We start from the raw sequence: 25040 nt of genomic DNA, 5'->3' as shown, positions 1-25040 counted from the left end.
AGTGAATTGTGGAAACAGCAAACTCAGTGGAAGACAGTCTTAGAATACATCATAGCGGTCATACCTACATATTGCGTAAGAGTGGTCGTGGCCTGCCCATGGCTTGAAGCAGTGAATTCCACAACTTCCCTCCACAACCCTGGTGTAGTATCCTTTACAAAGCCTATTTGCTCAGATTATACACGGGGGGGATTTTACTCCAAAATTGTGCTAATGAATCCTGCTGTTTACAAGCAATGATAACTGGTATGACAATATATTAGCTTCTTCTGCTAAAATGGACACTTTTGGATTTGATTGAGAATTTTCTTTTCACTTTCTTTCCTTATTGCTTTCACTAGTTATTCCTTTTCTACTGTCCACCTATTTTAATTACACTCATCTACAAATTGTTTAACACAAAGGGAACCAATATGTTTAAAGAACTTCCATGAATGGAATATTAAAAAGCTAAATAATAAAATGTGGAAACAGTCCTTTTTCTTCTGCAGCAACGAGGCCAACATGTATTACAACATTCTCACAGAACCCGAGCTGTGCAAGATATTTTCCAGGAGCAGCATTTAACTCCAGGTGTGACTGAATGGGTATCTTGAGAGGGATTTTTTTCCTAGGTCTGTAGGTTAGGCTGCAAAGAGGGTTTGTTTTGTTATTTTATCCCTTTGTATGTAATTTTCCTTTTCTACGCTTTATCACCCTGAGGAATTTATTTGTATTCATATATTATAGATATTTTATACCATCTTTCAAATAATGTAGCCTAAACAAAACTACAATCTGTGTGACTAAAAAAAAAAAAAAAAAAAGTCCCACTGTAGCGGAGTAGCTTACAATGCCATATATGTCTAAATCTATGCCCTGCTCTTAAAAATACAACAGTAAGTGAGAGATTAACTTTTTTCCTTTCCAAACTCCACACTGAATTTCTATTATATCCAAGTGTTATATTGAAAGGTAATATTCCCCACTTAAAGAACTTCCTTTTTTTTTCTTAATGAGATCAAAGATTTGAGTGACAGAAACAGTTTAAAATTATAGAGGTGGTTCCAGGCAATGCTATGATCAAGTTGTATATAACACTTTTAGGTATTCATAACAAAACCAGGAAAATTTTCTCCAGGCTAAAATTGCATTATACTGTAATTTCTTAACTTCAGTGAAGTCTGTTTGACTGTGGGTTAGTCCCCCCAGGGAAGCAGTGAAAGTCCTATCACTTATCTAATTTAAAAGTGAGCAGAACAAAGCATTCAGAATACACTATTGGGGACAACTCTGTATTGACAGGGGAACAGACAGGATGATCTTTTTTGTTTCTGAGCCCAGTCCTCCAAGTGTTACTCATCTGAATAGCCCCATTAAGTGCTGTGTTGATACATGGGTCTTATGGGCCACACCAGGGATAAGATGTTAATAAAACCCTTGTTCGCTGTTATAACATTAAGCAGTTAAGTGTGGTCCAGAGTTTTGTGTCAAACTATTGCTGGCTTATTCCCATATTAATTATATCCGTTGTTCCTTTTTCCTTTAGCTGTATAGTCTTGCACAGGGAAAGCCTCTGTTTAATAACATTTTCGATGGAGCTAAAATAGTATTAACTGTTTTTTGTTGTTGAAAGGAGAAAACATTAGTTTAGATAGTTTAACTATTGTTCAAGGTCAATTCTGTTTCCTTCAATGGAAAAAAAAAAGACACAAACAAAAGGGAAGAGAAAAGAATAGCAAAGATAGAAAATGCAACTTCTATCTCTACTGCTGACTCTCACTTGCCATCTCACTTCTGGAGAAACAGATCCAGTACACAGTCTGATCAGCCACTCCAAGACTTAATGAAAGGCTGACAGGCGCTGGCAGAAGTAAAGGCTTTGCTTAGCTTGCCTTTCTGGTCACAGGGCCACAGCAGCAATGCAAAGGTGGCGTTGTCTCTGCTGGCTATGCCAGACTCTTAGGAGACAGAGGCAGAAAGAGCAAGATAGGAAGATGGGAAAGAGCAGAGTGACACATGAGGGAGAGGGTGACAGCAAGAACTTCAGGCTCACATCTCAGGTGTTGTTCAGGATTTAGCTGAAGCTGCTGATGTCATCCGATTTCCTTTTGATGGCCTGGTCAGGTTAACTGACTTTCAGCATCAAGAAAACAAAAAACAGTTCATGGTGGCTATCAGGAGAAGGTGGGGTTAGCAGACATGATGGTGAAGCTCAGTCCTTGCATCCCACTATTCTTGTCAGCGCTCTGCACATAAAAGAATATCCAACCTCATCCCATTAAAATCAACCACACCACATTTCAGTGATTTTAAACTATAAGCTCTCCCTCTCTTTTCTGGGATCTTTCAGTTTGTGGTTATGCCAATCCGTGATTGTACCTGCAGTTTTTTTTACTTAAGTGATCCAGTTAGTAACTAGATACTTGTCTGCAACTCTTGCTTACTTTTCTAAACACTGTGAAACAAGCTGAGTTGGACTTTTGTTGTTACCCTGGACAACTTAAAGCCCAGACCTCTGCACAACAGAATTCAACAGGACAACTTGAATGAGAAAGGATTAGTCAAGATAGATAGATTTTTCAGGATCAGGCTTAGATTCAGCCATTCTTTCCAGAATATTCATATATATTTTTAAATTACAGTAGAATTCCTGTAACAGATTATCTTCTCTCAAGGCCTACAAAATGCTAGGGCCTCTAATGAAATAATAAAAGTAGTTACTTCACGTACATGTCAGCTGCTTTTCAAAGGTGAGGACACATCACCTAGCAAGACCATGCTCTCTGCATTAGCAAAAGGGACTCTTTTTTGCAGGAAGTGAGTCACAAGTAGAGTTATGCTTCTGTATTTATTACTGAAATAAAACTGCAAATGAGTGATTTAACATTTAGACATAGTAGCTGCATGCACACAGCAGTTAGTTTGCATCAAAAATTTCATAAGGGCTTTTTAGCATGCTGTGTTACTTTCTATGAAGTGATCTATGGAGTAAAGGCTCCTTAAAAAGATATTGATATAATAAAGCCTAATGAGTCTAATGAAGCCATTGTGATCTTTTGTGTTAATCAGCCATGGACTAAGTATTTAAGTATGCCATGTCACAACACACTGAAGCCAGATGGTATCATATCAGTAATCTGTGGGATGATTAACATGGAGATTTTCTTTTTCATCTATACCTTTAAAACAAATTATACTCTTCCTGAATATGTTGTGGTGGCTAACCTAGACAGACAAAGATATTCTTTGGTTATCTGTCTTGTTGACTATTAACCACCCGTAACTGTTTCCTGCATATTGTAGTTACCTTGGAGCATGAGAAGGGTTGGCCTATTGCGACACATCCCAGAGCACTTTGGACAGAGTCTCAGACAAAGATCATAAAATATTTAACAAAGTCTTTACAACCTCAAAAGATGCTGGAGTAATTATATTGAAAATGGAATTCCATATACATTTATAGCAATCTTTACACAATTCTGATTTTAATAAAGATTTAAAGCCAAATGGAAATAGCAAACACATCATATCATTCAAGACAGTTTAATCACTTTAACATGACAAAAAAAATAATCAAGAAAATACTGGTTTAGGGCAGCCACTCCATCTCTATCGGCAAGTGATCCAGAGTCCAAGAAATAATATGCATAACACAGTGAAAGCCTTAGATCTGAATTCCCTCCCTTTCATTACAGATTTAAGCTTTGCATAGTTCAAGTTTTGCTTTATATATGTATTAAGTCTCCATCAAGTGTATAAAACACACAAGCCATGGCACCAGAATTATTACTGTATTTCCAGCCTCTTGGCTGTTCTTCTGAGTTGATACACAGGTAGAGCTGAATTACATAGGTTTCATACAAGAAGGCTGAATGCTATTTTCCAATGGTGCAGTGAATTAGACATGAGCTCATATTAACTCATCTTCTACTGTGGAACCTCAGCTATGGGGAATAGGTTCTAACTTAACAGAAGATGCAAAAAAAAAAAAAAATCATAGGACTAGATGCTGATGCAAATGCATAAGGAAGTAAAAAATGTCTTTAAGGCGGCTACTGAAGGCCTCAGATCCAGGCACATAGGAATAAGTGATGCTATTCACCTGCTTACTCCTTACCAGAGCAAGTGGGATGGAGAGGAGTAGGGAGTGGACAAAATCTTGGCTACATCCCCACTCCCTGCCTATAGTATCCAAGCCAGCAGAGGGAGTTGTAATTTATGGCTAGTAATAAAGGCCAGTAGGTAACACGCTTCTGGGAGCAAGAGGAATTTGACTCAGTGGTGTGTTTCTCTGAGTCACAATATTTCCTGGGACTACCCCTAGTGTTGCAATCTGTGCACCACCGCTGCATGCTCAGGGCTGTACCTAGTCAGATTCTAGACCTTAAATGATATTTATTTGAGTAAATATTGCAAGAAAAATTATTGGATATTTGTTTATTCCAAATGTTATTGATATGGAGTAATTCATCAACAATGATCCTTGAGATCATGTTTGAAGAGCCAAATCCTAGCATTATACTGGATGCATCACACAGATGTATGTTGAAATCTAGCAGTATTGAAATGAGATAAGTTGTACATTGTTCTCTTTACACATTCTTTTCCTACAGTTTGACATATTAGACAATGTCAAAGACATAAAAATTAAGACTTGGCATGATTTATTGATTCTGGAAAGCTGAACTATGTCTGCTTGTCAGGAGAACAAGTAGTTGCACAAAGAATAAAAATGGAATTTTTGACTGAAACCAAAATACACCCCAAAATTGTGTGTTAAACATTAAGTCCCACTGCCATCTTGTGGCAAACACTAGAACTCTTCTTTCTGAACTTAAAAGCAAAAACACCTTTGAATGGTTTGGTATAAACTCCTTGCACCAAAATGGCAATCATTTCCATTTTGCTACTTTCTTGTGGGAACAGTAAAAAAAGGGTTTATGAAAATCACTGTAAGAACTTATCTGCATCTTTAGGCACCAAAACATGATTAAATTTTGGCAGCGCTTTGTACATGAGAAGTGCTCAGTGCCCAAGAATATTGGTTAACAACCAGGAATACTACATTATCTGTCTCAGACATCACTGACATGCCCATAGCACCTAGTTACTAGCTATATAGCCATTACTAAGCTACAGAAGAAATAATTTAGGGGATTTTTTTTTCCATTTTAGGTTCAGATAAACAGCAAATAGACGACAGATCTTTAGGACCTCATCTAGTAGTTTGTATCTAGATACGTAAGTATTTAAACACACCCATGGTATGTGAATATTAAAACAAAGCACAAATATAGAAGATTACATGCTATTACTGCTGGAATGACGTTAATGATTTTTTCCTACCCCACCAGTTTTTTGCCCCAATCGACAAAATGCTAGGTATATTTCAAACTCAAAAGGCAGCATGGCCCCTTCCTCAAAAGTTTTCTGTGAGATTTATAAACAAGCACATTTATTTCTTCAATATAATTACTTACACACACAACCCTTCCAAAATTAGAAAGAATTGCAGTTTTTAGAAGACCACACACACCCCTATCTGCTGTCACAGATAGGATAGCTATCTGTAAAGTCTGCAAGGCTTTAGTTTATACCAGAATATTCACAAATCTATAGAAGTGTGCACAAGAATGTTTTTCTTTTCTCATTATAACTAAATTATATTATTCAATAAAGATATTAGTTTGGAGCAATATAGTTTAAGAGTCTTTTCAGGATGTTTGCATATAACACTAATTCTGTTATGTGAAGAAAAATTACTCCTCAATGACCTTAAAAAAAAAACAACAACAAAACTCAGCCATTGTCTTATAGGTGCAAATCTTTAATGCACAATATGATTAAGGCAAAAAAGAAAAGTACTTGCATATAAAAAAGGGAAAATATTCATGTATTTCTATTTTAATACAGATTTCTTCAGATCATAGTGAATTTCAAAATGCTGACCCATTAAATTATGAAATAGAACATATTAAAATATTAACGTTCTGCCAAATAAATTTCATATCTACAATCTACTCTGTCTTATGCTCTCAGTAAGAGAATTATCAGAGGGATAGCCGTGTTAGTCTGGATCTGTAAAAGCAGCAAAGAATCCTGTGGCATCTTATAGACTAACAGACGTTTTGGAGCATGAGCTTTCGTGGGTGAATACCCACTTCGTCCCACGAAAGCTCATGCTCCAAAACGTCTGTTAGTCTATAAGGTGCCACAGGATTCTCTGCTGCTTTTAGTAAGATAATTGTTTTTCAAAATTTCTATCATGTTTATTTAATGTTGTTTAATAGGAGGATTTCAGATTCATTTGTATATATTACAATAATATTTGCTATAAAATATACAGTAATTAATTATCAGTGTTCTTTTGGCAAGCAAAGAGATTTAAAGTCCACTGGCCTCTATAGGAAGGCTCTCATTGACATCAGTGGATCAGGCCCTAATGGGATAAATTAAGAACAACTCAAAACTTAAAGGATAGACTGATGTCAATAATGGTCTAAATTAGGGTTGTCAAGCAATTAGAAAAATTAATCAGGATTAATCACACTGTTAAACAATAATAGAATACCATTTATTTGAATACTTTGGGATGTTTTCTACATTTTCAAATATATTTGTTTCAATTACAACACAGAATATGAAGTGTACAGTGCTCATTTTACATTTATTTTTAGTAAAAGTATTTGCACTACACAAAAACAAAAGAAATAGTATTTTTCAATTCACCTAATACAAGTACTGTAGTGCAATCTGTTTATTATGAAAGGGGAATTTACAAATGTAGAATTATGTACAAAAAAACTGCATTCAAAAATAAAACTGTAAAACTTTAGCGCCTACAAGTCCACTCAGTCCTATTTCTCGTTCAGTCAATTGCTTAGACAAGCAAGTTTGTTTACATTTGCAACCAATAATGATGCCCGCTTCCTGTTTGCAGTCACGTGAAAGTGAGAATAGGCATTCACATGGCCCTTTCTGGGGGCCCTGAAAAGATTTTTTTCACTGGAGCCCAAGCCCGCTCTTAGCAGCCCTGCTTGAGCCAAGTGCTGCAGCTATCTTTAGAAATCTCACATTGGGATCTTCTTCGCATTTTGTGAAATCTGCAGTGAAAATGTTCTTAAAATGAAGAACATGTGCTGGGTCATCATCCAAGTTTGCTATAACAAGGAATATATGGCAGAACGTGGGTGAGACAGAGCAGGAGACATATAATTCTCCCCCAAGGAGTTCAGTCACAAATTTAATTAACATGCTATGTTTTTAATGAGTGTCATCAGCATGGAAGCATTTTCTCTGGAATGGTGGCCAGCTACAAAAGTGCCACACAATTGCCTGTTCTCACATTCTGGTGACATTGTAAATAAGAAGAGAGCAGTATTATCTCCTGTAAATGTACAGAAATAAGACTGAGTGGACTTGCAGGCACTAAAGTTTTACATTGTTTTGTTTTTGAGTGCAGTTAAGTAACAAAAAAGAAATCTACATTTGTAAATTGCACTTTCACAACAAAGATTGCACTACAGTACCTGTATGAGGCAAATTGAAAAATATTATCATTTTTACTGTGCAAATATTTGTAATAAAAATAATATACATTTTGATTTCAATTACAACACAGAATGCAATATATATAAAAATGTAGAAAAACAACCAAAAAATTTAATAAGCTTCAGTTGGTATTCTATTGTTTAACAGTGTGGTTAAAACTGTGATTAATCAAGACTAATTTTTTTGAGTTAATCCCGTGAGTTAACTACAATTAATCAAACAGCCCCACTCTAAATATTTTATTGGCTTCTATTATATGGAAGTTGTTTCCAGTTTTAGAAATGAGCCTCATCCTGCACTCTCCAAATCAATTTCAGCTCTATATGTACATACCATATCCTGGAGTCCCAAGGTGATTAATGAAGATACTGAACTATTGGCAATTTTAGGTGAGAAGTCAGAGAATCCTGGAGATACCATTTTTCTCTAGGTACCACATCTACCTGGCAATTACTAACTAGAAACTCTAACTTTTAACCCTAGTAAAATATTGAAACAAAAATGCATTCAATTATTAAACATCTAGGAACATAAACCTATGATACTTAGTAATTATAAGCATAATTCCACACAAACAAGATCTTATTTTTGGTAAACTGCTGGGTTTAGGCTTAATGGACAAACAAAACACAGTAGTCAAGAGTCTTGCAATGTAACTAGACTTCAGCAAAAACATTTTAATACATTGTATATTTGAAAGATTGGATTTGATATAACCCATGCCTGCTGAAAACCCATGAACAAAAATAGTTAGGAATGATACATTAAGTTTCAATGTATTAATTTGGGGGTAAATGAAGAAGGAGAAGGAGGTTGGTCAGTAAATGCTGCAAGGATCATTACTGAGTGCAGTTTTGTTTAACTTCATTAATTATATGGGACAAGAACCTTAAACAAACTCTCAGATACTAAACTGAAAAGTGTTGTAACCACCAGTAAGGACACAGTAAGGGCATAGGAATTGTACAGTTATTAACAATGGAAAAATTTTGCAGAATATATTACAAAGTTAGAAATATGCTCAAGAAATGTGTGTCTGATCCTGTGAGGTATTAAGCACCTGCAACTCCTACAGAACACAGAAGCATCTCTCAGGAACAAGACCAAAATGAGATTCACGTTGGAAATGTATAAACAAATACATGTGAGAAAAACAGTTTGAAAACACAGATAAATTAATTTGAGGGAGATATTTGGAAAGTAGAAATGCTGAAAGAGACCAGGGGTGATAAAGGATGTGAACTTGGAGTATGATGCAACACTATAAAAAGTAATTGAGATTTTTGGAATGCACATGCAGAGGCATCATTGAACATCTCTCCCCTATGGCCTGGAAGAATGCACCTAGAACCTGTATCCCTTTTTGAGTACCCCAGTGGCAGAAAGATGTCGACAAACTGCAGAGAATTTTAAGAGGAGAAACAAAAATCGTTAAGGATGTGAAAGTATTAACTCATTAACTGGCATTTTGCTGGTGGAAGAGAAAGAAGTTTCCCACTGTAGTACTGCCTAAAGGCCTCAATCAGACTGGGCCCAATTGTGCTAGGCACTGTGTAAACACAACAAATGACAGTCCCTGTCCCAAATTGCTCACAGTCTAAAAGACAAAAAAGTAAAAGATGAATAGAACAAAAATCAGGGAGGGTGGGGTAGAAGAGACAAAGCAACAAATATAATAGGATGTGTGACCCCTAGCCAGTCCCTTGTAGTGATCACAGCTTGTCACCTCTCTGGCTGTTATCAGCTTGTAGTTTTCATATGTATTACTAGACCAGAGAGGAGAAGGTTACAGTAGTTAAGGCATGAGATGATCAGAGCTTGGACAAGAGTTTTGGCAACATGGGGAGACAGCAGAAGTTGAATCTTGGAATTACTTGGAGTATTATGCAGGAAGAAGTGACAAGATTTCAATATGGTATGGATGCATGGGTCAAAGGAGAAGGCCAAGTCAAAGATGACAGGTCTGAGCCACAGGGAGAATGGTGTTGTTCACCATTACAGTGGTGAAAAGTACAGGGGAGGAGAGGGATGTAGGGGGAAAAAAATCAGGAGCTTGGTTTTGGCCATGTTAAGTTATATTTAATAACAGTGTGTCCAATGCAGAGCAGTTTTCTGAAGTGACAGCCAAAATAGCCTATGATCCAAGCTGATTTCTTTATGGATAATTTGGCCAAATTAAAAAAATTTCGAGTCTCCGATTTTTGCAGCTCACATATTGCAGATGCCTGGCTATAGCTTCTGTTGAAGAAAACATTTAGCTTCAGAAACAGCACTTGTGAAAGAGAGATGAGTTTGTTTTAATTTGAAGAAAAGGATTCATTTCCAATGCCGATCTTAGCTTTTTATATTTAATTGTTTTAATGAACAACTGTCTCATCCACGGAATATCAGGTCAGGGACAATTCATAGTATAGATTCAGATAATGCTGTACATTTTTGTAGTCTGTTTGATCGATACTATGAATTTCAAAGTGTCCAATCCTTATTCAATCAGTAGGATTTTTGTATTTTCTCAATAATGTCATTATTTGCTTGACATATGCTAAGAGCCCAGATCTCTTTCTCCCTGTTCTCACTGATGACATATGCATTTTGCAAAGATTATTTATGGAGGTCTTAATTTTATACACTCCACTAATGCAAGTAAATCTGGATAATGTATCACAAGGCATTTGAGTAGTGATTATAGTTCATAGTTAGAGAAGTTTGTTTGCATTTTTTAGCAATAAATATTTCAAAATCTATTTTTCTATGATTGTGTTCAAATATTATGAACACAATTGCAGTAACGATAATATTCACATATATCATTTTTATTGTGTAATGTTCAAGTTCCAAATGGGAATAAAATATTCATAGTACATTTATTCTGCAATTGATGAGAAAACTCCAATGGTCCAGCAATTAAAAAGAAGACCTTAAAGAGGATACTGTAACTTTCACAGCTGTCACTGGGTACATTGCTTGAGGCTATGTTATTGTAGGCTCAGTCATTCTATAAAACTCTCTCTTTCAGCTCCAATAAACCTATCAAGATTACTTCAACTTTTAGCAAGGGAACCCAGAATAGAACCAACATTTAAAAAGTAAAGCGGTTAAAGTGGAATGTCAGAAATTTGAAGGGCACACCCTTATTTCTGAATAAAATATTGGATCTGAATGAGCCAATCAGCCATACTTTTCTGACCAAGAAAAAAAGGTATTGTTTGATATTGCTATTACTGCTCCTTTAAACGTTCTGTTGCACCCCCACCCCCAATTCCAATCACTGCTATGTTCATATATTAAACTTGTCATAACTCTTTACACTACAGTGAGTCAGCCTGCTGAAAATAAACTTTATGGGTTCCATTCTAAAGCATGGGCCCAAATACCGAGTGGAAAAAAGTTTACCCTCTGTCCTAGTGTAAACCAGAAAGAGGAGGAAGTGGGGACATACTTGTGAAGTATATTGCAAGAGAAATATGTGCTTTGACACATCTAATAAAATGAATAATCTGTCTGCAGCTAGAGGATCCCTCCACATATGAGCTTTTCTTGATTTTGGACACAGCAGGAGGGGGCTGGTGGTTGGCACTTCCATACCAGATCTCTTTTTAAGGCTTTTCCAGTGGGAATGTCACACACTTGACAATTATCACTTGGAATGCCATATTGCAAGCCCAAATGAATTTTAATTGGAGACCCACAGTGCCCTCTTTCAAGCCCTGGTGGAACCCCCTCCAGCTTGAAAAGCAGGACTGTCAGACTGAGAGGAATTTAAAAATAAACCCAGTCCTCAAGTAGCAATTAAAAAGCCGTGGTGAAAGGTAGCAAAGGAAGCATTGAAGGGGGGGGGGAAGGGAAATCAGGCTTACACCCAAATCAATCTTTGGGGAACTGAGTTTCTTAAAGAGGCAGACGGGCAGAAGTCAGGATCTGCTAGAAAGGAGGGGAGTAAGTCACCCAAAGCAGCTGGGAAATAGTCAAGGGAATCACATCAAACACAGTCACACACACAGGCAGCCGTTGACGCTGTGACGAAGCCAACTTTTAATCACACCCTTCTGGCTCTTTCAGATGGGCTGTGCCTGTAGCCCAGGCGCACAGACGTTTCCACTGGGGAACTGGGCTGCTCTCACGCGAACAATTCGCCACTGTTCCCAGGCCGCCTCCGCGCGAGCTGCGCTCCGGATCCCGCGCCGCGCTCTGCTCGGCCAGGCGGGGAGCGCTGCACGCAGCCGCGGGACTGGGAAGGAGACCCGATCATCTGCGGCAGCCGGGGCCCTATAACGCCTCTCCCGCGGGCTGACTGTCCCTGCAGCTGTAGGCGGGGGAGGCTCAGAGCTTCCAACCCCGGACGGAGGAGAGGAGCGGACATTTTTGCCAGCCTGGCCGGGCCCTGGAGCAGCGTCCATCACCACAGAGACAGCTGGGCAGGGCCCCCTTTCGCCAGCACCCTCCGTGGCCCACAGCAGAGGGGGCCCCCGGGCGGGCTCTGGGGAGTGGCCACGATGCAGCCGAGGCGCCCCGCCAAGCAACTTGTCACGAGCCTATTGCTTGACATCCTCCCCCCCCGCCCCCGGCGGTTCCCGGCAGCGTGACTGCACCGCTGCTCCCCCACCCGCTCCCCCCGGGACAGCGGGCGGGGGGCGCTCGGGTTAATGGGAAATTCAATATCCTACAGTGCGCGCTCTGCACTTCCCGCGCCTAAAAGCCCCTAATGCGCTTTGCACTTCCTCTGCCCGCTGCCACAGGGGCTTTCAAGCTGGAGCCGATCGATGGGGCTTCTCCGGTGTCCGGGAGTCGTGCAGCAGCCGCCGCCAGGCAGGAGGGGGCCGGGAGCCGGGTTTTGCCTCTCAGCCGCTCCCTCCCCCTCTGCTTTCGACTATCGCTGTCTCCAGTCCTGACCCCTCCCCCATTTGGAGGATGGGGCAAGTTGTGGGGTCAGTCCAGCAGAGCACGGGCACCGGGGCCAAGGGTGGCTACTGAGCATGCGCACAGCGCTCAGGCCGGCTCAACAACAGCCGGGGCGCACAAGCTGATGGGGAGCGGGGTGTAACCCTGCCCCGCCCGGGGCGTGCTGACCTGGGGCGGCCCGGAGCAGGAAGGCGGGGGAGGGGCAGAGAAGGCTGCTCGCCCAAGCCTGGGAGGGTTGGAGTCAGCCCATGGTTTACACAGGGAAACTTTGCGAGGCTTCCCTGCTCCGGGGTCTGCCCCTTCCCCGGCCTGGCAGCAGCACGGGACGGGCAGAAACAGCTACCATTTGTCCCCAGATCCCCTTAAGCGGAGCTGCGAGCAGACAGGATCTGCGCGCAACCATCCCCCGGGGGCTGCAGGCACTTGGTCCTACCTTTCCGATTTGGTGAATTTCCTGAATGCCTGTCTGAGGTCGTGGAAAGACCTGTAGGTCTGGGGTTCCGCGGAGATGCCCTGTGCCCGGGTGGTGCGGGGTCCGATATGGGTGGTCGGTACTGGCAGCACTGACTGGCATTTGTGCAGTTTTCTTTTCAGTTCCTGGATCTCCTCTTCCTTCTCTGACAATCGCTTCTCCAACTCTTTAATTCTCTCTTCCTTCAGCTGCAAAATCTTGGCAAAGTCCCCTTCCAGCTCGCTCATTTTCCAACCTTTGCTAACTTTGTTAGCCAGCAGCAGGGAAGGCGAGCGCTGAGTGAATGAAGCTTCTAAATAAGTGAGCAGGAGATCTGCTGCCACTAATGGGTGGTGAACAGCTTTCTTCGATCCACTTACTGCTGAATGGGCTGTAAACGGAGGCAGAGAAATCTGAAATCGGTGGAGAGAAGATGCTGAGTGCTAATCCGAACCCTCTGCTGGGAATAGGTGATTATCTTTCACTGAGAAACCAATTAGAGCTGCCCTTCCTCCCTTGATATCCGCCAGATTCACTCTAGGAGAGGTGGGGGGGAACAGCACACATAGTACATTGAGCTCCTAAACTGCGTTTGATCAGAACGGCAGCTCTCCCTCCATCAGACAATTATTGCTGTCCGACACTAAGTGGTACAAAAGAAGTGGGTGGGGGGCTTTGTGCCACTCTGCAAGACTTGATCCTTGAAATAGCAACAATTACCATGTGATCTAGAGGGTGACGCAGCTCCTTGTAACTGGATCCTAAGACTTTGGATTAAAAAAAAAAGTACTCCATAAATATTAAAGCGTCTTCAGCTAATAACCCACATGAATCTATTATCTCTCTCTCTCCCCCCACCCCTCACCTTTTGCCACTGTTCATCTGGGTTGCATGACAAGGCGTCAGTGGTCCAGTTTGTTGTATAAGATGAGAGTGGATAAGATCACTTGTAATTAGATTTCGACACAAGAATCAGGACTTTTCCCCACAATAAAGCTTCAATATTTTTACTAAATCGTTAAGTGGGGCTAGGTCAGTACTGTTTTATGTTCATGAACTGAAAGGTGACAAACTCTGTATAGCTGTTGATGGCAAAGGACACCTAAAAATCTATGAGCTTGGTTGTGTTGTCTGTCGTTTTGAGTCTTTAAGTACACAGAAGCGCAGTGTGCGGAATTATTCTTCTGTTTTAAATCTGATGACCCTCTAGACCCTCCTCCATACATATTCTACCAATTTATATAAGGAGCATTGATATGGCACCATTTCCACTGTACTTTAAAAACGTATTTGTTTGATAGTAGATAATAGTTATCTCCTGGAAAAGAGGACATATAAGGCACCAGAACTGCTATTCTGATCTTCAAAAAACACCCTAAAATACAATTGCAGGTTGCTTAAAGCAGCTTAGTTTTACATTATCATAACCCCACTAATGTAATTATATGTAAGGGATGTAGATTTAAAACCAAGCACCCATGACACTAAATAAATCATAGCAACTTTTATTCTAAAAAAATGCCTCTGCTGATACTACAGTTTACTATTAGCCCAGCCTCTTATCAAATTACATTTTTGCATCTCATCTGAAGTGCATGTTCAGTATTTCTTTATTATAGTACTATATGTTCAACAAGCAATTCACACTCTCACTTATAAATTATAAGGCTCTAACACCAGAGTACACTTCCAATTACTTGCTTGTTACTCTTCTTGTAACAATGCCTCTTTATAATATTAAAAAATAATTCATATTCACCAAATAGTGGTAGAAAGAGCTTTTCACTGCCTCTGAAAATCAGAATTTTCATTCAATAAAAACTAAAATTTGTAGCAAGTTGATTGATACGCAAAATAAAAAGTTTCATACAAGTTAATAAGCCTCTACATGGTGCAGTTTTTGGGATGTGGGCCTTGGTGATTCAGAGCACGTGGAAACGCATTCTAAGTTCTTACCTACTCTTCTTATTACTCCTTCGTCCGCCCTTTTAGGCCAGCTCTGGTTCTCACATTATTCGGGGCCAGTGGGATTTCCTAGGATTTGCACTAGTGTAAATGAGATCAGAATCTGATCTATTAGAGGTACAATAGGTGAGGTCAATGGAACATTTCTATATGATACCAAACAGCCTGGTATCAGGGTGAAATCCTGGCCGCACTGAAGTCAAATGAGATGTAGAGGCTCTGAATCACCAAGGCCCACATCTTTTGCCCTTGACCTAAACTGGGCCAAGATATCACCCTTATGATACTTATTAAGAATAGACTATCACACATGATTTGTATGGAATCTTTTTTTAAAAGAAAGAAAGAAAAAGAAAGAAAGAACACCATTCAACTTGATTATCACATCTCTATCTGAAAACTGTGTTACAGTAAGCCCCTCAGACTCAGTACCCCCATGGCTTAAAGAAATAAAACGAAAAATATATTTCTCTCTTTTGTGTTTCTTATCTTTGTGCATTGGACTGCAGTATGGGCACTGTCAGGTTCACAGTTTCCTGAAGGGTGCTTCAACCTGGAAGGTCCTTTCCTAGTAACAGCAGCAGCAAGGATGAAACTCAAAGTCAAAAGACTGCAAGCTTCAGACATCTGTGTGCATGAAAAGAAAGGCGAAAGGGTGGGTCTGAGCATGTCTGGTGTCAAGCTCTCAGGTCCCTGCAAAAGATCCTTCTAAATGTGAACAGTGGGGTGGGGAGGGAGAGCATTTCCTTTTCTTGAAAGAACATTTTCAAAAAGGGAACTATATCATTTTTTAAAAAAGTCGAGTTAGCCACCTCCATTTAACTATTCTAAGTGATTTTTTTAAAAATTTCTCTTAGGAAATTACTTCTGCTGTCTTGCCCCAATGAAGTCTCTCTAATGAAATACAAGTATTTAAACAGTTTGAAAAATCCTCAGCTACAGAATTTGTGGACACCACCTTTATTTATTTGAAAAAGCAATCATATGGAGTAAATACGTTTAATAAGGAATTTCTTCAAAGAGTCTTATTTCAATACGTGTGAAACAGAAATTTGAAAAACACCGTATATCAGTGGCAGATAGCTGAAACTTCGTTTTGTTACACACTTCTCATTAAAAGGAAAACAGCGCCATCTTGTGTGCAAAAATGACATTGTAGCACAAAAGCAACATTTTTTTAAAAAAGTCTATAAATCATATAATTCAAGACTGAAACAACAAAGCAGATGCAAAGTTCAGCTGTGCTCTGATCTCAAATAGCTCATTTACCAATTCGTTTTATGCTATATGGTCCTGACTACTGCTTCCAGGGTCAGTGCCAGAACATTTTCGGGGAATGATGGAAAGACACAGATCTCAAGTGATATGATTGCTATCCATACACTCATTGAAAAACCTAACAACATTTTAAATGCTTTTAAAGCAGTCCAGTGCTGGAGTACTTACATGGAATTTAAGATTAGGTGTATAGAAACAGAATTCAACACAGTTTAGTATTGCAAGAATCCTTATTTTCCCACTTCCGGATTGTTATTAAACATTTCCCCCTTTAAACTCTTCTTTTATTTTTTAGAAAAAATGATAAAAGCATGTATTTTTTAATGGAGATCTGTTCCACTCAGATTCTTGTTTGATTCTTTTCCAGCTTGTAGGACTTCCAGGAAAATAAAACAGAAATATAAAAGAAAAAGATACACAGTAAGTAATCTAAGAATTCAGGTTTTGCCAAAAATCAAATGAAGTATGAGTCTTAACTTTGTTTAGTTCTTTTCAAAATATTAATATTGCAGTAACACCTGAAGGTCCCAGTCTCCCATTGTTCTAGACACTTCACATACAGAGAAGCCAGTCCCTGCCCTGAAGATCTTACAAAATAAGAGGCAAGACCAACAGATGCACGCAAGCAATTTACATTTGGAAAAACAAGTTCTCCAATCCCTAGCTCACAGCTTTCTACAATGGTATCGTGGGGTTTAACACAGTGGTGTTAACATCAAGATTAGGGAGAAATATTATTGTAGACAAATTGCTAGTGGTTAAGTCTAATATTTACCAAGCTAACTACATGCAGCTTTCCCATGCTATTTGTAAAAGAAGAACATTGGGTAGTTTGGGGTTTCCCATTTGAATCTCTGGTTTGAGAAGAAACAGTCTTCTCAAAAAAGGAGCCAACAATATAATTTTTCCAGGATTTCCAGAACATTGAAGTTCAAAGTTTCTGTTCAGCATTGCCATTCAAAAGAATTATGAGCTAAGCTTAGGAATGCAACAGTACTGTGTCCGATAATCTATATTATATTAATATTAATTAACAGCATGCACCTGCTAGAGAACTCATTTGTCCATCAATTATTTGATTCTATTCTACTCCCACTGTAGTGAATGGGAGTTTTGCCAGTGACTTCAGTAGGAACAGAATCAAGCCCATTGTTATTTGGGGCATTCACAGCATAATATATCATTATAAATTGACTCTGGAGCTCCACAGAGACTGGTGCTGTACAGTCTGCTAAATAATGCATGCTCACTTTAAATTTTATTTTTGAGGCTGGATAGTGTGTGTATAATTTCAATCTTATTAGGTCACATTGACCCATTTTTCTTAATTTAAAATGTATTACACTCCATTCAGACTGAAATTGAAAATAGATATGGAGTGGTCTGTTGTTCTCATTTAAATTATGTAAAGCATGAAGTCAAGAAAGGAAGGAAGGTTTCCCCATCCTAGAAACCCTTATTTACATTAGTGTTCCCAGCAAAGTAGAGGAAACTTCTCACATGAGTAAAGACCCACGTATATATGGACTCATCTTGCAACTTCACTGTGTGGGACACCCACTGACTACATTGAACTATGAAAACATCAAGACAAATGTATGTTTAAATTGAATAAAACCTGACTTTATTACTGTAATCTTTGGCCTTATTTACTCTCTTTCTCTCCTACTGTTAATTACTCTCCTTGTGCCTGCAAAACACATCTACAATATTGTAATCTTTTGGGGACAGACCAAGTCCTATCTTTTATCTGTTTTGTAAAGCACCTAATGCACATTTGGCACTGCAAAAGAGACCAACAACGAAAGATGTTCTATGTATGGACCATGATTGGCCTCTTTTAATGAAGTTTAAATTACAACTTTGAATTTAAAGTTTTATAAAAACAATTGATAGGTCATTCTTTCTTTTATCAAGGTATGTGCACTTTAATGATTAATATCTGCACATTTCTATATAAACCAATACAATTAACTACAACAGGAGTTTTCAGATTAAGGCCCCTTAGAAGGGGAAAGTCAGAAGTCACAGCAAACCATATAATATGTGGAGGCTTCTAGGAAGCAGTGGCGTGAACTGAAGGCCCTGAGCTGCTGGCTTTTACCTCTACCTTATTCCTCCTTCCCCATTCACCACTACAAGTTCTCCTTAAGTGTGGTGAGGAGCCACTTGCTTTAACCCCTGCCCACAGTGCTGAGCCAGCTCTTTCCCATATCTATGCAGCACTTCATAGCCCCAGAGAACAATGCGTTGAGAGGAAGATAGAAGCTAAAACACCACTTTCTTGTAATCCCTGGTCTTTCAGCACCTCCACACGAGACCCCATATTCTCCACTTCAATACAGAATTACTTGTGCACCTGCATCACCCATGAAAGCTCATGCTCCAATATGTCTGTTAGTCTATAAGGTGCAACAGGACTCTTTGCTGCTTTTACAGATCCAGACTAACACGGTTACCCCACTAATACTTGTGCACCTAAAACACCTGCTGGACTATTATTTAACAAAGGTCAGCTGAGGAACAGAGGAAAATACAGGCATTGGACTACCTGGGACCTACATTAAGGGTTACATTTATTTATTTACACACACACACACACACACACACACACACACACACACACACACACACACACACACACTTACTTTGAACCAAGTTTGTTAGCTTACTGGCAGCTACTATAAATCATAGAAGGTGATTGAAGCTGTAGTAGTTGCAAAATTATTACCAAAGTCAATTTCAGGAGAAGCCCAAATAAGAGTGGAATTTAATATGGGTTTCAGTGCTGAGATAGCAACTTATGAGGAACATTAAACTGCAGGCCCATCTGACATATGCATGTACAAGCTATCCTCCAGTTCACAAAATATCTACATTTTCCCCAGCCATGAACATTACCATCATCTTATTTAGGTTCAACTTAAAGCAACTGTATTTCATCTAAGTATAAAAGTGTCTGCCAGATAATCACAAAGTCAAAAGACAGTCTACAACAAAGCAACAGTTAAAGGGACCAAAGCATTATGTATATTCAGCCACTTTCAGTGACATGTAGGCTTATATCCTCTTACACCTCCTCATGGGAGAGGCAAGACAGAATCCTGAAGAACTCCAAATGGGAAATGTTTGAGCAATGATATCAAGTGCTCATCACCAGCTTTTGAGTCCTCAGTTCCATTATAGAGAAAGTTCAACCTAGCTAGCCATTCCATTGATCAATTGTGTCAAAAGTCACTCGCAGAACTAAAATCAGCAGCAAGGACATATGCCCTTTATCCAATGCTAGGATAATATGATCTACCAAACTGATTGGAGCTGTTTCTATGCAACGTAGACTTTATCATTCCACACTAAAAGAGGTCATAAAAGCTAGCCTGATCCAGAGGGCTGTGGCTAGGTAGCTTCAACACCTTGTCAAGAAGAGAGGACAAAAAATACATGCTCTTGTTATTAAGTTTGGAACACACTTTATATATATGTGAGATTCTGCTTTTGAAGAGAGACTTTACATACCTCCACAAGCTACAGGATTGTCACCTCCTCATTAGCCTTCAACAACGGAAAAGAATGTAAGTCTCCTGAGGCCGCCAAGCACCACTTGGATTTAGGAGAGCTTGAAGTTTAACGACTAGCCAGACAGACTGGGCATTCTTTACTTCCTGCTTACATAGTGATCAGCAAGCTACTTCAAATATGATTCATCTACTTGCCAATGAACAAAAACATTACCACAGGAAGAACCATTTGTGCCTATTCTAGGTTTCAGGCAGATCATGTTCATCATGCTACCAACACACTCATAAACCCAAAAGAGTTCCATACAGATAGATAAGTCCCTGTCCTTGCTACAGAAGAGCCTTAAAGAAAATCTCTTCTAGCCTCCACTCTGACACATAATCAACAGAATACATGATAAAATTCCAAGGGTCTCATCTAACCTCTCATTAAATGAAGACAAGCTATGATGATAATGCTAGTGTCATAGAAGCCATTATATTGATGATGATAGCAAAGAATTCCACTGCCAAAGTATAGAAACAGTGTTTTATTGACTTTTTAACACATATGGTTGCCATTAAACATTCTGCCTTTGCTAATAATTACTGGTCAGTTATACTTATTTCCCATGGTAAGTATAGCAAAAAAACCCGTAGTATCTCAGACACCTCTAAAAAAGTTGCCACTTTTGACAAATGCTGACTTAGTAATGGCATCAGTGTCAGTGCTCTACAATTGCATTTTTATTTTAAGTTTCTATAATTTTGAGACCAATTTGTAATACCCAAAGCAATTATATTTAAGGCCCTACTTAATTTGCGATATTGGGGAAATTGCAGATCCTGCAATATTAGGCTTCCACTGCAATTTTTATTTTAATTAGCTTACTTTGCACAGGGCACAATGCAGCATACATTCTGAGGTTTGCAACACACACTTCCCCCCCATTAGCACAGTAGAACCCCATTTATCCCAAGCACAACAGAGCTCCTGCTGTGAGCCCTACATATTAATGACTAATATAGTTGGAGCAAAATGTCTGGTTATCAAAAAATTAGCAAGCATAACATAATAATTGTGTTCATATTGTTTCAGCATTTAAAAAAAAATAAGCCTTTTCTGGCTTTTCCAAATTACCGCAATTAATAAAGGTCCATTAACTACTTTTCTACAATTTTCCATGTCTTATCAGCAACTCAGCCACAGCTATTTGATAATCATCCCACAATTCAAGTAGGGCCTTAATTATAATTACCCACTATATCTGGAAAAAAAAAGGATCTTGCAACAGACTTTAAGAATAGTATTTCTAGGAAATTGCCAATCCACACTAGATTCTCCACAGGTGCTGTTTTGAATAAGCTTGTATCATGGTTTGAATCGCTAAATCCAGGTTACAGAGGAACAATCACAGTGACATGGAGAGATTATTCATCTTGTGCAGTAACTGGAATTCAGACACATATTGCCTTGTTTGGCAAATGCACATGTTTTAGTCCTCCTTTTGCCTGTACCAAAGATATATAGAGCTGCACAGGCAAACCATTCTCAGTTTATTCTCCACGGCAAAGCCCCAAGACAGAGGTCTCGGAAGCAGAAGAAAAGGGGACAGGGGCAAAAGTAGTGGTGCACCCTTAGGGGGACATAACTCACATAATTCCATCTACTGCACAAAAGGTGAGTAATGTGTCCTTCAAGTAGTTTTCCCATGGGTGCTCCCCTTCCAGTGTCTGCTAGTGTTCTGGGGACAGAGTTAAATTTTTGATGTTGAGTTGAAGACCTACCCTCTGGAACAGGCACATGGTTATCTGAACTGCAGAAACAACTTACAGTTCTCAACATAAGGGAAGACTATTATATTTAGCCTCTATAGGAGAGTGACTACTGCTACTATGATCTTTGAGATCACCCTTAGGGTAGAAGAAAGCATTGAATTCTGGAAATGATCCTGAGAGACTGTAAAACTAAAGAAACCTCTTGTGAGAGAGGGATAAATTACAACATGAAAATGCATGTCCCGAAAGTCAAGGGCCATGAACCAATCCGAGTCTAACGATTAGCCATCCTGAATTTCTGTGATTTTACAAATGCATTTAGAAGTCTAAGATTGACTCATTAGACAGCAGTAGAGATGGAATGTGCCACAGCGTTGGCTGCATCTAGGCAGCCCTGAAATGAGGTCCTTGCCAAAAGGTGACCCTCATCTCTAATGAACTTAAATTACTTATGGTGTTTCTCTGACAGATGTTCAATGAAGGCAATTAAATTTATTGTAATGGACGTAGTTGTATTTTGATGTCGGAGCTTGGTAGTTTGTGATCCTGAACTGAGTTGCTAAAGAGTAGCTCATGCGACTAGAGTGATCAAGTCATTTTTGGTCTTTATGATAATGTGTAGATTTTGTATGGTGTTGTCCACCATGCTCATTAATTGTCTTTACTAAATAATTTGATGGAAGACAGGAACATTTTGATGGAACATTTTAGTTTTCATGGGCTCACTTACAAGTAGGTGGTGCCATAGCTAGAGTCTGCCAAATGACTTTTGCAGGTTCCAGTAGAGTATCATTCACAGGTAAAGCCACACATCAGGAGCAGATTGCGTGTAGGATGTCCAGAAATTTATGTTGTACTCATTTTGCAACCTGAAGCTTCTGAAAATGGTCCTTTTGTGTGGTAACAGATTTCTGTGAAGAAGGTTCTCTGATGGGAGATCTAGAGCTTGTATTTGTAGACGTCTTATCGGTACTGCCATTCTTATACCACAAAGGCCTTGGTGACAGGAATATAGAGGTTGGTGGGGGGCTAAGTGTGCTCTAAGATTGTTGCACAGCAGGATTCTCTGAGCCCGGATTGGAGGCTGGTCTGAGGGCCTGGTCCATCATGAGCAACCTGAAATTTCTTGGTTTTTCCTAGATCAGCTTTTGAAAGATGCACAGATCTTACACTTGGCTAGTGTACAGGTGTCTCCCAAACAATGGAGGCACCAAGTATGCCCATTCCTAACTGGGAATTCCTGGTTAAAAAAAAAGCAGTGCTGAAACCATGGGGATCCTGGTGATTGCAGTGAGAATGACTCACAGACGAAGATAGCCCTTCAACAAGGGGAAAGCGGGGATGTGGGGGAGGGAGTGAAAGGAAAGCCCCAAGTAAAAGAATTAATAATAAAATAATGAACTATGTAAACTCAAGTAAACTAAGGCCACAAACTAAGTAGAAAGGCTGAACCACTATAAAGTGGACAAACGAGATGTTCTGTTTCAAGCTGAAGGGCATTTGAGAAGGAACTAAGGGCAGTTCACCCGTACAGCTTTATATATCCTCAGTATGGGGCACGAAGAGGACTAGAGTGTGCATATTTGGGCAGAATAGGCACTGTTATTGCAAATCTCTGATCAAAAGTACATGCAGTGTATGTGCATCTGAAGTGGTGCACCATTAGGGACTCTACTTGTAGAAGAACAACATATGTTATTTATAAAAGAGGCAAATTTAATTTCCTGAAAGTAACTATTGGGCCAGCACTTCCAAAGCATACTTCTGGTCCGAGACTGCATCACTGTTACTCGGCACTATAGAAAGCAAACTACAGAAAACAGACACACAGAACATGCCAGGTATCAAACCCGGAAACAGCCAGCGCCTCCATTTTTCATTCACAACTCCCTTTAATAATAGGAGATCACTTTACAAAAGAAAAACATGCAGACATTACTCAGATTGTGGCTGTAATTATCCAGTTAAAAATTATGCCAGTAAACCTTTAGTGTATAACAGATCAAAAGGTGTCAGGTCTCTATTATTTTTCTTTTAAATCCTCATGCACAAATTATGATGCTGTATAATAGAATTAAGGCCACAGATTTGACCTATAATGTTTAAGAAAATTTTGGCACTAGGTGCCAATAAGTGCTTTGAGTCTGTCCACATCTATCATTATCTATGACATAATTAGAGTGACAAAACTGTAGCCTTAAATTTTTATTTTTTTTTTTATTTTTTTTTTACACTGTGCAGCTAAATTATTCTTTTATCCAAATGACATATGGTCCATTAGCAGTAAAGAAGAGGCCTAGCAGCAAGGAAGAGCTTCTCCATTTTTATATTTACTTTAGCTGAAATTATAAATCTATATTCCTTTGTGTTTGTGTGTTAAGCAAATACAGTGCTCAAGGCTGCAGGATTGACACTTAGCAGTGGAAACTGAACTATTTTATCCTCTGTACAGGCACAGCATGGCCTCAAACGGCTTCCTTAAAGTTCCTCTACCCCATTTTGGATGGGCTCCTGTCTTTATGATTATTCATTCCTTGGCTTTCAGTTGTGAAACTGATTTTTGAGATACAGACAACTAATCAAGGGAAACTTGACTGAGGTCACCAACTCACTTTACGTAAGCCAATGAGCAGTCATCACATGGCAATGACTTGCGGTCAGTGTCTACCTGGTCTATATTCAAACTGGTGAACTGGAGATAAATGACTCTAGTGATGTATCCCATCACTAGTTGTCTAAGCCATCCAGTGTCCCGATTTAATCTATATCCATCAAATACACTTATTTTCTTCTTGGGAAAACCTCAAATACAGAGTTAATTTTTTCATTATAACAGTTAGTGTCTCTATTTCAATTACATAATTTCTTATTTTAGGTTTTTGCTTTATTTGGATGACGTGGTAATGGACATCTTGACAGCAGGATCAATTATAATAAAGTACATTCAAAATTGTATGACATGACCAAAAATGCAGAAGTGTGTCTTCTTTATAAGATCTGCTACTGGCATTTTACTGATAAGCGCATTCTTTATTAACGTCAAGGGCTTACAGAGTGTGAGAATGTTTGATATATTAGCATCTGCATGTGGAATAAAGCAGATATCATAATAAAACCCAAACAGTGATTAATTAGGACTGCAAACTGTGAGACTAGCTATTGTTTGACTATGATGTCACTAGTTGAAATATCATAATAGAAAGAAGACACTGCCGAGTATTTAGTGGGTAGGTAAGCTATACAGTTTTAATAATATGATCTCTTAGTTTCTTTTTTTATTTTTATTTTTTAATTTTCATATTGCTTCCCCATTATCTCATAGCATTCGGGATCATTTACAACGAGACCGCAGTTAGAATGAATTAATTTTGTCGCATGTCTATCCTATTTGTCGCATTTCTATCATTGTCAACAGAATCAGGACTGAATATGTAATATATTTCACATTTTATTATGGTGATATATTGTAGAACCTTTTCAATATATAGTTTAAAACTAGTTAACTAGACTTCTGTTCACATATTTACAAACTAATCTGTGGAAGAAATGAAAAGCGGTCATCTTGGAAAGGCATAATAAGATGTTTTTAAATTAAACTACAATATGTATGCATTTTGCAAAGTATCTGAACAAAATCT

The 25040-nt window shown here is 39.0% G+C and overlaps 1 protein-coding gene across 1 annotated transcript in view; it reads right to left on the bottom strand.

Moving 5' to 3' along the window:
* PRKG1 (protein kinase cGMP-dependent 1) overlaps positions 1–13511 on the bottom strand; it is a 925871-nt gene extending 912360 nt beyond the window's left edge. The window contains exon 1 of the mRNA XM_030570100.1: positions 12866–13511. Coding sequence (XP_030425960.1) covers positions 12866–13131 — 266 coding nt within the window. The 5' untranslated portion in view covers positions 13132–13511. The remainder of the gene's footprint in view (positions 1–12865) is intronic.
* Between the last annotated feature and the right edge of the window lie 11529 nt (positions 13512–25040).

Source organism: Gopherus evgoodei, chromosome 7 (assembly GCF_007399415.2).
Source record: "Gopherus evgoodei ecotype Sinaloan lineage chromosome 7, rGopEvg1_v1.p, whole genome shotgun sequence".
Lineage (NCBI taxonomy): Eukaryota > Metazoa > Chordata > Testudines > Testudinidae > Gopherus > Gopherus evgoodei.
Note: the sequence above shows the minus strand (reverse complement) of the source record. Positions and strands in the feature narration are given on the sequence as shown.